The sequence below is a fragment of the Falco rusticolus genome, chromosome Z (assembly GCF_015220075.1).
Source record: "Falco rusticolus isolate bFalRus1 chromosome Z, bFalRus1.pri, whole genome shotgun sequence".
Taxonomy (NCBI): Eukaryota; Metazoa; Chordata; class Aves; order Falconiformes; family Falconidae; genus Falco; species Falco rusticolus.
In genome coordinates, this window is record NC_051210.1 from 65,380,229 (window position 1) to 65,395,736 (window position 15,508).

Here is a 15,508-nt window from a genome sequence, read left to right on the forward strand (position 1 = left end):
TTCACTTCATGGATAATCTGAACAGTGACAGCTTACTTGTGTGAAGCATACAGGAAATGAGTAGCATCCTCCATCCTGCAGCGATCAGGAGGAGAGCATAAAGACAATTCTCCTTCCTCTTACAATACCAGTATCAGTCACCCATGTCTCTGTCTATTTTAAAAACAAGCAAGTGTGTAGGCATGCTGGGCCCAGTCGCCCAAAAGTGTCATCACAAAGCATTCAGCCTTTCTGTGCTTCCTACAAAAGGTTTAGGCACAAGCAAAGGAGTCCTAATTCCTTCTTTCATTTTGCAAAATGTATGCTAGTGTACAGGCTACAACACAGAAAGTCATGTACTGGGATAAAAACCAAGGAACTGTTCATTCTCTTCTTCCCTCCCTGGTGGGGTAAAGCAAGTCCAAGATGTCATGTACTGGGAAATTATTTCTTTCCTAGTGAGGTATGTTTGCAATGGCATCATTTAGGGTGACTTAGGGCTAGAGGCATGTGGTTTATATGCTGTTTCTTACGTGACTCTGGATCTTCTTACATGTACAGAAAGCTCACTTTTTTATTATTGTTATTGGCTCTTGGCTACAGTGATACTGGTGACAGAGATTCTCTTGATTAATTATATGCTGCACTTGAAATGCTGTGTACAGTCATCTGATCAGTTTTTAAAACCTAACATCTTCCCTGTTCTGAGAGATTAAATAAGCTGATGGAAAGAAATCACTTGGCTTTCCTTAAAGATTGTCCTCCCCTTACTCCATGGTATCCCAGCAGACCTGCCAGTTCTCCCACAGATGTGTCTTCTAATGCAGTGAATTAATTTCTGCTGTTTGCATGTGTGTTATCTGCCTTTCACCTAGCCTCTGTCTTGCTTGTAACTGCTGTTCTGTAGATTCATAGTCTTTTGATTGATGTCACTTGAGTGAGATTTCCAGGAAGAAAAAACATTTTTAGATGCAGTAATCTTCCCCAAATTCTTATTTAAATGATCCTGTTTTGCTTTTTTCCTTGCTTTCCTGTTTCCCTTAATATGCATGTTCACCCTGTGACTCCAGTCTGAGTCCAGCTCTTCTCATGTCTTTGCATCTGACCTCAGGGGATTTAAAAATGTCCCCTGCCCTAGGGTTTGGTTTCAGTTTTCAGTATGATTCTTACTTTGCGGGTGCTGAAGTTAATTAGATATATGTGGTCACTGTTGTTCAGTGGTTTAAGTGTAACCACCCCTTCTGCAGGACAGAACTTGATAGAGCAAGCCCTCTAATGATCTTGTGGCATACCAGGTTGTTTCTCGACTCTGTCAGCCTGAGAGGTTAACCTTGCAATGGGGGGAAAAAAGCAAGACTAAGGGGAAAGCTTGATTTTATTTTTTTCTGCCTCTTTAATATTATTTTTTGTGGGATTGCAGGATTTTTGCATGTAAGCAGTGATTCTCTTTATACAAAAGAGCTAGAGTCTTCGTCTGCTCAACTGAGGATATTGAGACTGAGGACAGAATATAAAAGATGAAGCACCACATGCTGCTCTTGGATTGCCATGGATGTGCCTCTTTTGTGAATTACCACCTCCTTGTGGCCTTCCAGCATGTGCCTCAGAGCAGCAGCCCTAATCAGGCTGCCCAGGCAGATTGTCCACCCTGACATGGGTGAGCCCATCCTGTTGCCATTGATCGTGATGAAGAAGGTTATGCTGCTTAGAAAACAGCTGTGTGCCAGCAGGGTGGTTAGGTAAAGAGGGGCCACATCTTTTCTGATCTCTAACATCACCTAAATACTTTTCTTCGTATAGTCATAATAAGCAGAGGTGGTATGGTTATGCCCCCCACAAAATACTGGTGTTTTGACTGCCCTTTTGCAATGTGTGGTGGACATTAATTGTACCATAAACCATTGTCAGGCTAAAACTGAGCAATATAGAACTTGTTAAAATGTCACAGGCTATGAGAAGTGCTTGTCCCTTCTGTAGTACACCTGCATGAAACTTAGTCCTTTGCATAATACTATGTCAAATGATACAGCTACTAGTAACCTAGTGTTACTAGTAACCTAGATTATCAGATTCTTCTTTATTCAGAAGGATATTTTTTTCCTAAATGATAATGCCCTTTTCTGCATTAAGAATGAGTCTTTCTCCTGTCTTGAACCTGAGATGAACTGTGAATGTCTATGCCTAGGTAAAAGAAGGGGGTTGCAGGTTCAACACTTGTTGTCCCATAACGTGGTTATAGCTTGGGCTGTTTCAAAAGGAGCAAGGATATTCCAGAGGAGAAATACAGTGTAACCTTTTTGCCCTGAAACAGACAGATTTAAATCCTTTTCAGACTTTCTGATTTTGTTACTGTTCTTGAGGATGCTGCTTAATTGTTACAAATAAAACTGCAAAGCGGTACTCTGCAAATACTGAATTGTTTTGGAGTCCAGCACTTTGAGGCAATTGTTTCCAGTTGAGCCAAAACACATTTCCCTCCACCCCAATTATTTTTTCCCAGATCAAGAAGCTGAAAAATGTTTCATTTCACACCAGACATACGCATGTACCACTTTGCTTTTCAAGTTACAGGACACTAGAATTAATTTTTTTAAAAGCAACAACTTTGAACTATGAAATCACATCTTCTGTTTTAAAGCATGCCAGAATGAAATGCTTCAGACTTTTTTCATGTTTTCTGCTAAAATATTCTGAACTGACCCAGATTTGCAAAAACATTTTCTAATTACTAAGCCTGTACTCTTTTTAATCCCTCTTGCTAAAAAATAAATCTCAGGGGAAAAAAGAATGGAAGGAGTGCCATCATTTTCTGTGTTCATAAACTTTTGGCTTCAGTTGTGCTGACAGTAAGATTTGCAATCTGCTGTGTGTGTGGGGAGAGAGGAAGTAATTTTTAATGGCAAATGCTTTTTTGTGAGCAATGTAGTTAATTGGCTTTCCATAGCAGTATTAGAGAAGCAGTAAACATTTGGTCCTTTTTCACCTAACAAGTCTGATTCTGGGGATTTTATTTTTTATTCTTGGGGTTTTACCAGGTTTATATCCAATTATGTTTTTGTTAAAGTTTGAGCTGCTGTATTCCCGCTACTATCTTCAGTCTTGGAGGTACACCTCTTGTACCATTGTTAAAATGTCGTGTACAAAAAGATACTATTTCTGTCTTTATTAAATCAATTTTCAAGAGCAAACGTTAGAAATTGTCCATAACTTAAATTATTCCTTTGTGTTTAAATTACCTCCACTCTCCTAAACCTTAATGAGACTGTGGCTCTAATCTTTCTTCCTAACTTGGCAACTGGCAACCAGTCTTTCAGCCATAGAAGTTGTCACTTTTAAAAAAGCTTGTTAGTGACATCCTCCATGATACAGATACTTTCTGCAGTTAAGAAAAAATTAGCATTGGCTTACAGTTTTTGTTTATTTTAAGAAATCAAATCCTCCAGAAGAATAAACAAAACCTGTAAGTGTATGTATGTTTCCTCTGTGTCAGTTCTTTTTTCCCTTCATAGAGACAGCTGTGTGACCAAAATATCACAGTTTTTTACTATGTTTCCTGACTTTACCTTATGTTACAATATACCAACATTTCATATTCTCTAGAGAAAATTGATAGTTTCCTGAGTCTCAGCTCTGTTCGTAACTACCCTAAGTTTTGCAGAACAGAAAATATCCATTGTTTTCATCCTTAATGCAAAAAGGAAAGCAAAAGTAAAACATCTGTAAAATTTAATTCAACAGAAAAATTCCAACATAAATAATACACAGGTCATATATTAAATGACATCCAACATTCTAAATGTTTGTCCTCTATCAAAATGCATTAGAGGTCAAATTTTAAGGTGTCATTGCCCTCCTAGTATTCTGTGTGATGTTTTCTACTTGGTACATCTTTTCCTTTCTTCTGGTTTCTATTACTTCACTTTGAACAATACAGATCATTCTCTGAACAAGCTATTTCTTTCGTGGGGGAATTAAGTTATACCGTATTGTTTCTTTGGTATTTGTACATCCATCTGAAATATTTGAGTGCTAAGTACCACGTATGGTGTTTTTCAGAAGAACTGCCAAATTACACATACTTACTCCTTAAGAATATGTTGAGTCAAAACACTAGATATTTAGCTTGGCACTCTTGAATATTCAGTAGATGTTATGTTTGCTGTGAAATTAATTAGCTTTAATAGAGTGAGTCGTGCAAATGGAAACACCATCCATGTTCCAGTTAAATGTTAATGTAAATGAAGGATAATGGTGGTATTTTGTAATAAATGAAGCACAGATTTTAACACTGTTTCTTCACTTCCATGTAGCATTTTCCATGTGCTCATCCTGAATGTAGCAATCGTAGGAGCTGGAGTAGCAATGGCAAGATTTTACCCAAATATAGGAGGTATCATAAGGTGAGTGTTGCTTGCACAATGAACTTACCTGTGTTGTTGCTCCATGTTTGTCTCTTGATGCTGAAAAGGAATAGTATGAGTGCAGGTAATTGTGTCATTGTATTTTGTGAGGCTTATACCTTTTAAGTTGTAAATAATGATATAGCAGCATAGACAATCATCTCTCTTGAAGTTCTGAGAAGCACCTATCTGTAATTGTGCCTCTGTATCTGAGGTGATTTGGATGATTCCCAAGATTTCATTGGATCTGTATTTGAGGACCTTGTAACTATACCCTTGAAAGAATATGGTGTCCATAGAAAAGCTGCTTGTTTTTTGTGTGGCCTCTCTCAAGTTTTTATTTTGTGTTAAGACCATTTGAAGCTATTTTGAAAGTCTGTAATTAAAATCCAAGAAAACAAGTAACTTCAAAGGGAAGAGTGACATAAAAATTATACTTCTACGTGATATCTTAAATTTACCATGTTACGAAACACCTAGGATTTCTATAATTGAGAAAGATTAGAGGAAGCAATCTAATGAGGTTTATTTTCTACATATTTGTAATAACACCACCATTCTTGCCTAGTTTGCATCTTTCCTACAGCAACCAGGAGAGGGAGGTGTTTAAAAATATAGGAATCTGCAATTGTAAAACCAGAATGACAGGCTTGAGTCTGACCAGAGTAGGAAAATAACTTACTTTTGCTCAGTAGCTGATTCTTGAGGGTTTTTTCGTTTCATTTTTTTTTTACTTGTCCTTTTAGTGAAAATGTTTGTATTCCAGTAATAGAGGTGGTCTGGTTATTAATTCCAAATAAATATCATGCAACACATTTCTCTGTTTGCAAACTGATCCTGGTCTCTGCTGATATGTTCATACTGTAAGCAGATATTTTGAATAGTGAATTTCCAGGTGATAAATTGTCCATGTACGATCTTAACTTAGGTATTCGCTCATTTTGTGTTGCACATGGTTACTCTGTATTATGATGTTTCATCTGTCTAAAAGGGATGTTCATATATTTGAAATAAAATAAGTTGTTGTTAGTTAATAATGCATATTTGGCTGCAGTATAACTTAGTTGGTGGAAACTCACAATAGGGGAAAATAAAGAGGTTTTGATAAGCAAGGGGGTGGTTACAAAAAGGACAGTTAAATGTTTCATTTGCTGTGGTTGATCATGTTCCAGGAGGTCATGTTGGTCTTTCCAGGTCTGGAGAATGATTTGCTAGAAGCTCATTAAATAAATTAAAACAAAAGTTGAACATTCAGGAGTGTTTCTGTGCTCACGTTTTAACAGGTGTCCTCAGATGGCTGGTGTGCAGTGAGGTTTGTAGTTCTGACAGTAAAGGATGCCTAATAAAGGATGCACTGTCCAGTCACTTTCTGTTGCGTGTTGACAAATTTCCCCAAAGAAAGTACAAACATCAAGTCAAAGATAGGCAGTTAGTCCCAGAAGCATGTGGGGATGGGGCTGAAACTTCAGAGGCATGTCAGAGGGCAGGTGCAGGGGAGCAGGGGGCTGAGCAGCACAGAGTGGAGATAGCTAAATGCCATTGAAGGAGGTAAAGGACAGCAAGGAACAGAAACTGATGTTTAGTGACTGCAGATAGACATTGTTCAGCCAGACTGACAGTTCATTGGTTTGAGGGGGGGAAATGATAACCAGAAATAAGAGTTAATGCAAAGCATTCTGTTTTTTTCTTTTCTTCTTCCCCTCTCCCTGCCTTTCCTCAGATACTCTGGAGCAACATGTGGTCTGGCCTTTGTATTCGTGTATCCGTCCCTCATCTACATGATCTCCCTGCATCGTGCTGGGCGGCTGACGTGGCCAGCATTGATCATTCACATCTTTATAATCCTCCTTGGACTGGCGAATCTGATTGCACAATTTCTATTGTGAAAACTCCCCCTTCTCCCTGTGGCTGTGACAAATGGTACTGTGACATTTGGCCACAGCCTTGAGCAACACCGTCATGCATGAGAATGAACAGTCCTACATGTGATCTTGAGAAAAGATGCACCTTTGAAACAAATTTAAAACACATCTTTCAGGTGCTTGACAGAAAACCTGTCTTGCTCCTCTAAAAAAAAGATTATGCAAAGTGAAATGGTTCAGATTTGAGTGAGGTAGTTCTCCTGGTTTTGTTGAATGTATATCAAAAATTAATGAAACTCACGTATTCTCATTTTTTACAGCACACTTCTCAAAACACACAACTTTCAGCCTCAGGCCGTAGAACTCCTCTTTCCTCCAAAGGAACTGTCCTTACCTTTATTAACAAATATGCTTTCACAGAATTGTTCAGTTTGTTTGACTTTGTTGCAGTTATTTTTCTGTTTTGTTTGGAAAATTAAGGAATTATTGTCTTTTTTTGCTGTTTAGGTTAATTTATAGTCATTTGGGGTAAAATGCATTTTTAATTTTGAATATACTATGAAATTGTTTTGGCAGTGGTTTTCCTCTACAAAATCCCAACTAAAAGAAACAATAAACTCATATTGCAGTGTTCTATTGAGAACCAATATGTACACAAGTTGTGATCTTACAATGAAAAACGTCAGAAGGATAAAAAAAATTAGAGCAAGACAATTAAAATTGAAAATCCAGGCTTGACCTCACTTCAACTCTGTTAACTGAGCTATTATGTGCTATGAAGTTGTCTTGTCAGGGGTTGCATGTGGTTTTATAGATTCACGTTGAACACAATGTTCATCACAGGCTTGCTCCCTCCCTGTTAGGGTCTTACTCTAGTGGTCTCTCAGTGTGCTTTTCCACTATATTACTCTAGCCATTTTGGCTGTGAGCAGAGAGACAAAGCTAGCACTCTTCAGAATTGTTGACTAAATCAAATAATTTAAGTAATTCCTAACAGAAGCTGGAAAAATCTGGGAAGGGTTGAGTTGTGGTTTTGTTTTGGTTTGGTTTTTTTAACTTCTTGTTTACTAACTAAGAGGGTGTACATGTGTAAGCACACAGACACCTTCCTTGACCTACCATCTCTGAGTCTGAGCCTTAACCCAAAACATGCAATAATTAAGTTGCCAGACACTAGTGGAATGTCATCTTTTGTGGTTGGAGAGAGTAAAAACTCCTCTTCGTACAGAATTTCAGTGTATTAACATAATCAACATCTGTAGAATAATAGAAAGAGGATTCTGAGCAATGCTGAATTCCACAGTAAAAGAGGAAAATAGTTGGAGTGATGCAATATTTGTGAAGTAGGAGTTGAGTGGGAAAGATAATTACATTGCAGGGTAAGAGTTCATTTTGTCATCAGAAAGGCAATGAAAAACATAACCTAGATTGTTACCATGCTTCTCTGGGAAATTATGTGATTTTTTTGTAGTAATGGTGTAGATCTGTTTGTTTGAGTTAGGCTTCTTAAACTGCATAAATGTCCTTTGATTTGTATGAATTACAAGATCATATGGATTTGCAATATTATCTGCAGAATAGGACAATTATTTCAGATATATCTTTTTTCTTGTGAAACTTTTTGTGCCTTTAAATCATAATTGGAGAATACATCCATCATCTGTTCTGTATTAGAGAGAAGTGTTTTCCCCATCCTGGTCATTTTCCCTGTGTATGCTCTTGTCTTCCACTGCTTGGTTTCCTTACTCCCTAGGGTGTATCTGCCCACCCTTTCCACTGCCTGACAGTGAGCCTGTCTTGTGGTGCTGACATTAGCAGTGGCCAACGCATCTGCTTTTTAGGGACTGGGTCTGACCTCTCCCATAAAATACTTCCTTGCATGTCTAGGTAGTCATCACTGCATGTAACTTCATGGCAGCATTCCCTCAACATTCTCAGCAGTGCATGTCACCACTTAAAAGAGGTTGGGTTTTTTTTACTTTCCAACAAACTTCCTCATCTTTCCAACAAATTTACATATTTACAGTTCCACAGCTGTAGCATGTTGCTAAACTCTCCACAGTTATTTGGTACAGATGAGAAGTGCTTAAACACCAAAAAGGAAGAATGAAAGATGCAGGATTTCAAGCATCATTGGCTAATTCACGTTAAGCTCTTGTGCTTATTTGCTATAATTTCAGTGCTTAATTTAGGTCCAAACCCTGATGAGCACAGGTACTTCAATTTGGTTATGTCCCTCCATGTTCCATCTGAGTGACTTCATAAGTTAAATCTTTGCCATTGAAGCAGATAGTAGAAGGCCCATTGATTTCAGCAGAATTAAATCCTGTTAGGATCTAGTAATTCAGCAGCAATTCCCAAGTAAGACAGAGTTAATGGTGAAGTTAATTGCATCTTCTGTCCGCTTGTCTGTTTTCCAGTTGTGCAGTGTACAATGATTTGACAATATTTAGAAGGAAATTATTCAGTACCTTTCTAAAAGCCTGTTTTAGCTCCAGGTTGCAGAGATAGGTTCTTGCTGCACTGTTTATTTATACAGGCCTTTAACAACTTTGATTTGAATTACAAATTGATAAGTAGCATTAAAGTGATAACAAATATTTCATTATACTCATCACCTGGAGTACATTTTCTTATGAGAAAGTATTTATTTTATTTTACTATATGCAGTTGAGATATTCGCAAGTGTTAGAAGCAAGTTAGGACTGTGTAAGTAGAATGGCATTTTTAGGGTTTCTTTTCTTTGTCAACATCCTAAGTTAAGTAATGTTTTAAAATTTAATGGCAACTTAAGTGGGCTAAAAGACCAGAAGTAGATTGCAGTGTCTCTTTTCATGCAAGCACATAATGCAGTTCTCCACAAATGCACACTTCATCTTACTTGCTCATGTGACCCTGCAGTGATGGCCAGCTAATTCCAATTCCTTATGTCCTCTGTTCCAGCAAATCATCATGTGATTTAGTGGAGCAGAAAAAGTAATATATGGACCCAATGGTGTATTTTGAAATGTAATTTATTACCTTCTCATAGAAGAAAAGTAATTTCTGCTGGAAATACTGAATTCTGACATTTGAGCTTTTCTGAAGTAAGCTGTGAGGTGAAATACTGTTAGCTCTGGGCATTGAGTAGGAATCTAAGGTTTTCTTCATAATAGTACCAGGCTTTGTTTGGCACCATCCCTACCTCATTGCACTCTGAAAATCCAGCCCTCCATATTATGAAGTAACTCAGTGATGCAAGCTGAAGTTTTCATTGCATGAGGCTCAAGCAGCTGTAATCATATCTGCTAATACCATCAAGCCAAAATCCAGATCTCAAGATCTATAAGGCATTAACCCAGCATGACCTTTAAAAATTGCCAAAGCAATCAGTAGCCAAGGAAATTCCCAGGAAGCTCCATGAGCAGTTGTGGAGATGCCTGTGTGGTGAAGCTGTGGACATGTCTGTGGGTGATCACAGACAGTCTGAGCAGGGAGACCAATGCAGTAGTTTTTTCAGTGGAGGCTTTGTGATGAACAGAAGTAGTTGTAGTTTCTAAGGGCAAGGACGGATGAAGGGGCTTTTATGTCTGCCTTCAGCCGTGACAAGAGAAAGAATGATCTCCATATCCATGCTTGTACTAACCTCATTGCCTTCTGTGTAATGGCCTAGCCTCATCTGTTCCAGTTTCTTAATATTATCATGACCTAGATTCTTCCTTTCAGGTTCTAGCTGTCTTCATAATCTGTCCTGTGCGTATTAGCTCTGTTTCCCCTTGCTCTTCCAGTCACTCACAGCTGCATTTGTTCCTACAAATACATTTTTCTTGTTCTGTCTGGATTAATAACATAATGTATTAAATCCTGCAGCTCAGATTATCTGCACAGCAAAAATGAGCATTCAGGATTCAAATGCTGCATTAAAAACCAACAGGCTCAGGGAGGACATTTTATGTAACATTTACTTTTTTCTTAAAAGTTCATCCTTTCAAGCTCCATGTACAAAAAATGTCTGAATGGGTGTTAGATTGACAGTTTGCCTGCTCAGCCTCCAAACTGCCCCCTTTTCCACCAGGTTTCTACACAACCCTTGGCCTTTGATTACATGATCATGCAACTTCTTTTCCTTAGGGATCTTGAGGGTGTGAAGGTGGCAAGAAGCAGTTGGTTCCCTATCATTGCTCCGAGCTGGCATCTCGTACCTTTGGGCGCTGACCTTAGGGCAAAATTAGCATGCAAGAATGTGCAGTCAGCCCTAATGTTGCTTAAAACTCCGTTGTGCCCCCACGTTGAGGGTGGATGTCTTTCCAGCGTGGTGCAATGGAAAGCTGAGAGGCAGCAACGCAACAGTGTAACTGAATGCTGGAGCTGCTGTGGGAAGGAGAGACTTCCCAGAGTAACTGAGACTCTTGCATCTTTGCTAGATAGTCTGCGTTCTGGGAAGTCCCAGAGACTCCTGCATACATGCCTCCAGGCTGATGCTGCAATGGCTGTGCTCTGCAGCAAAACAGTGATAAGGAAGGTGAGAGATATGGTAGCCTCCAGAAGGCGTATTTTTGCCTTTCAAGATGTTTTACTCCAGAGGACAACTGCACTTAAACATCTGACATGATTATAATGGATATGAAGGCACCTGAGGAAAAAAAATAATGTGAAAAGGATTAGTGTTTGGTAATAGCTGGGAGAGGCTGTACCAGCAAAAGTGTCCCTCTTGTCTTTGACGGGAAGCAGAAATTCATTTCCATGGGCAGCTCATGAAATCTGGGGGCTGTCTTCAGTAATGAAAATGCTATTGTAGCAGAGCTCTCAGTAACTCCCTATTAGGAAGTAAAATATTAATAATATGGAAAGCACTGATATGTTTGTTTTAGCTCATTGTACCATGCTTGATGGGGGCGTACAGTGTAAGCTTTTCCCTCTGAGTTGGTGTTCTGTGAGGTTGAAGTCACGATCAGCATATTTATTTTATTCCGCAGCTAGAACACCATTGAACTTTTCTTGGAAAGGAACAGGACTCAATTTGCCAGACCCTCTCTACCTCTCTCTCTTGTAATTTCAGATGGTGGAACCGGTGCTACTGAACTTTGCATTTCCAAACACCAACTGATCTGAGTGGGGCAGAAAGGGTTTCTTTCCACCCACACCACCTCCACCCCCCATTTTACCTCATTTTGGCTTTTCCTGTATACCTTCTTTTTGTAATCCTGAAGTAGATTAAACATCCCAGGTAAAAACCGCGGCTTTATGTTAAACATTTTTTGGTCCTTTCTGAGTATGTTTATGTTGCGGCTTGGCTAAAGCTCATTGAATTATCTCCAATAGCCCACAGACTGTTTAAAAACTGCTGTCCATGTGTTTCTTTTCATCATTGTTTGAATGGTCTTTCTTCAGTTCTGTGGACCTTGTTAACTTCTGACATTTCATTAAACTGCTAGAGGAAGTTGAGATTAGTCAGGTCATTTCAAATCAACACAGCAAAGTCATTCAGCTGCAGTATGTGGGGAGGAGAAATGCCTACACATTGAGTTCCAGGCTAGATATTAAATGCCACACCGAACAGAGACATTGTCCCCACTGCCCAGCTGGCTTAATCTCTTAGAGCAAAAGGAGATTGAATTCCAAAGTTACCGCGGGGCTTTCAAATTACAGGCCAGTTGTGGGAGGAGAGGGGAGGCTGTTTTGCATCGAAGCTGCTTTTTTTTTTACTTATCTCCTCAGTAAATACCGATTTTTTTGCATCCGGGTGTGTAATAAGAGCCCAGGTCGGGATACTGAGTTACTGCAAGCAAACTCGGGGACATCCCTTCACTTTCCAGTGTAGGAGTTCAAGGGATCTGGGCTGGTACAGGGTGGTAGAGGCAGCGGAGATGATTCCCACCGATACTTTGTGCTGGCTCTGTGGGTTTGGGATTTGGAGGTGGTCACGTTCACTTGGCATCTTTTCTTCTGTAGAAGTGCAACGCTCTTTACTAAGGGAAGGCTAGATCTCACCTATCCTGTCTGCAGTCCTTTGGCTTGAAAGGGATGATTTGCATAACTAAAGTCCTTTGTTATGGAAATACAGCTGCTGTTTAGGACGCAGCCAGGCTGACAATGCACAAAAGATTATATCCTGCCTCTGTGAAAGTTACTGTGAGCAGTTTACTCTTGCCTGGGAAACTGCTGCCTTCTTCCTGAGACTAGATTTATTAAGCCCTTGAAATCACATTTCTTTATGGTGCCACCAACTCCCTAGCAGTTTTTGTAGCGGCAGTTCAAGTTCAAGTGTCACCTTGTCTCTCCTCTTGATATGTTTGTGTATGTCAAAGGAGTCAGAAGTTAGGGTTAACCTCTGACAGCCAAAGCCCAGCTAGCTGTGATTTGTTCTGTGAATAATTAGTTGGGGTATTGAAAGCGTAACAAAATTTGCTGTTCTTAATGCTGGGTAGGGGTAGGGATGGATTTTTTTAAACTAACTGAAGTCTGGCCTAAAACAATATTAGTCTGTGAAAACAGTGAGTTGCAACTGCATACACAGTTCCTGTTCCTACTCCAACAGCAGAAAACAAGTTTAGTTAAACAAAATATGACAGCCTTTGCACTCTGAGTGCACTTGTTTATACCACAGACAGCACTTACTTTCTGCAGGCAGACAGCTACCCCGTCATAACAAGTGCAATAAGTGATGGGCTAGAGCTCCTCCAGAAATATACTCTTACCTAAAGGCGCATGTTTTTTCTTTCCTTCCCTGTTTTCATAGATAGCTGAGTCCCCAGTGAGCCCCTTTCGGACAGGTTTGTTCACCTGATTTACACCTTGGTAATAAATTTCCATTTAGTGGCATCAGAGGAGTATGTATGTGATCACAGGCTCCCATGCTTTCCCTGAGAGCTTGCAAGACTGTCCCAGTTATTTCCACAGTGAAATCTGCCCTCAATTCCCATCTGCACTGGAATGTCTATACGTACCTCGGAGGCCAAACTGCACATAAACTTCAACCATTGGGTAAACTTGTTAAAAACTTGGCTTCTATGGTTTTATTGTGAGAGCACCACACCGTTTTCTTTAGCACATGACTGAGTCCTTTATCTTCATCCCATGTGTTTATACAGGGAAAATCGGGCCATCGGACAGCAGAATGTTTTAGCATTGCATATGCTTCCCAGTGCACCCTGCCTAAAGCAGGTCTCTTAATCTGATAACATGATCTTCTATGTTGAATCAGGGACAGAAACACATCAACCCTGCTTTATCCAGTATGTGAAGTGTCTGGGAAAAAGTTCACCGAAAAGTACGATCTATAAGAAAGACAACTACAAAAAGAGAAGCTTTAAAAGTCATGAAAATGCACATAAACAAAATTTTCTGGCAAGGGTAGCCTAGACCTCTGGCTTACTTGGGACAGTTGCCATCAATAAGGAATCTTTCCCTTTGCTTTCAGTGGGCACTGATTCAGGTCTTGGAGAGATTACTTGTGAAAAGACTTTGGCAGTTGGGGAAGATTCCATCAGAAACAGTGGGACTCAGCTTTCCACGCAAGAAACTGGGTATACTTCAGCAGCTGTTACTCAGATGCGTCGGTCAGATCTGCATCACAGTTTGCATGCTATATTGCTGAGTGTGATATTACAGATTTACCTTTAAAAAAACTCACTGAAATGGTGAGTACCAAAGTAAAACACAGACTATAGCTAGGAAGCACAATCTTTTTTTTTGTGTGTGTGTGTGTGTATGTGCAGTGATAACTCACACAGGAAAAAACCGAATACCTTTGAAGTACCCTTAGCTGGCTGTTTCATCCCAGGGTGGATCTTGCTTTCTTTTGACTCCTTGGGCAAAAATTTCCAAGCACTCTGGGATTTGTGTGTAGTTGCATTGTTGGTCCCCTGTGTACTTGTTCTTTGCCTGTTATTTGTCAGCAGCATTTCTCTGTGGAGTATTTCTAAGTGCTGTATGAATTTCCATGCAGTTCACTGCCCTCCTTACTCACTACAGCCACAAACCTCAAGCCAGTAGACAGCTGGAGAGGAGCTGTGAACTTTTTTGACCACATTGATTTTAAAATGTTACGCCAGGGTATATATAAAGTCACGGAAGCCTCAGAGCTCCAGTTTTCTGCCATGTGCTTCTCCATCGTCCCCACCACTCGTAGGTTGTATTGCACTGCTTTTTAGAGCAACTAACCCAGTTTTGCTTAACCGAACTACCAACTGTCCCTGTTCTGCCACTCCTAATGGCATTTCTTCTTCAGCAGTTAAATAAATAGTTGTGTGGCCCATCAGCTATCCCTTCAAAGGAGCCATTGACCTGTGCAACTCAAGTAGAAGGAATCTCTTTTGGGCATGTAGAGGCCTAAGCACTCACATTCTGTTGCTGACCTGTTTAGAGAAGGCACCAGTGGGTATGCCTGACACACAAATAATGTGCATCTATCGGTCATTGCTTGAACCCCTGAAATACGCATTACAACCCTTTGTCATTAAGTTTGCCCATGCTGGGTTGTGAGCAGAGCAGCCACCTTGATATCCAGTCCACCAAGAGGATGAGTGTGTGATGGCACTCAGCTTGACAGCCTGGCTCTCAGTGATCAATAAAACGTAACGGTTCTAGCTCTAAGGATTCTGATCTCATGTCACATATTGGCCATGAAGGCCCAAGTGAATTCAAGAGGTGTACTTCCCACTGGCTGTAAAGGTGAGGGAGCAGTGAGTGGCAGATGCGCTGGTATGACACAGGTACACATAGCCACAGCTGCGCCAGGCTATACCCAGCTTCCAGCCATTCACACCTGAGAGGGGTGCCCTCCAGCTGGCAAATACACCATGGTTGCTAAACTCGGTGTACCTCTGCGGACTGCTGTGCTGTTCTTACTTCAGGAACTTTTAAAGGGGGTAAAATTATGCCTTACTGATCACACCAAAGCTGTAGAAGAAATAATAGGAAATTAACAGAAAAATGGCAGGCAATGGCAAAAGCTACCTTAGGACATGTGCAGTTCCACCCAGAAACCTAGAGGTGCACAGAGGAAAGCACTGTGTCATTGTTTCCATCTTCTTACCACTCACAAGGGTATTAATAGGATGGATAATCCCAAGCTTTGTCAAGCTCTCACTTCAGCCAGATATTCAAAAGCAGTCAGCCAGTCACTATACACTCCTGTGGAGCCAGGTGAGAACTATAAAGCTGTGAGTGAGTGACCTTGGCACAGGAGAGCTGAATTTCTCTAAAAAAACTGTGCAAGTGGGACAGCCAAACATGCAAATCCATTGCACACTGTGCTTGTGTAGCTGATGCAAAAGCCTATGCAGT

At 40.1% G+C, this 15,508-nt stretch overlaps 1 protein-coding gene and 1 long non-coding RNA gene across 7 annotated transcripts in view; both read left to right on the forward strand.

Annotated features, from left to right (window-relative positions):
• The window catches only part of SLC38A9 (solute carrier family 38 member 9), a 53,856-nt gene extending 46,962 nt beyond the window's left edge, over positions 1-6,894 (forward strand). For all 6 annotated transcript variants that reach the window (XM_037373372.1, XM_037373370.1, XM_037373371.1 and 3 more), the window contains 2 exons: positions 4,290-4,379; positions 6,100-6,894. In XM_037373372.1, coding sequence (XP_037229269.1) covers positions 4,290-4,379; positions 6,100-6,265 — 256 coding nt within the window. In that variant the 3' untranslated portion in view covers positions 6,266-6,894. The remainder of the gene's footprint in view (positions 1-4,289; positions 4,380-6,099) is intronic.
• LOC119141266 lies at positions 856-4,278 on the forward strand. The gene is made up of 3 exons (XR_005101884.1): positions 856-868; positions 2,175-2,177; positions 3,806-4,278. It is a non-coding gene; the product is annotated as an uncharacterized LOC119141266 (long non-coding RNA).
• Positions 6,895-15,508: the final 8,614 nt, after the last annotated feature.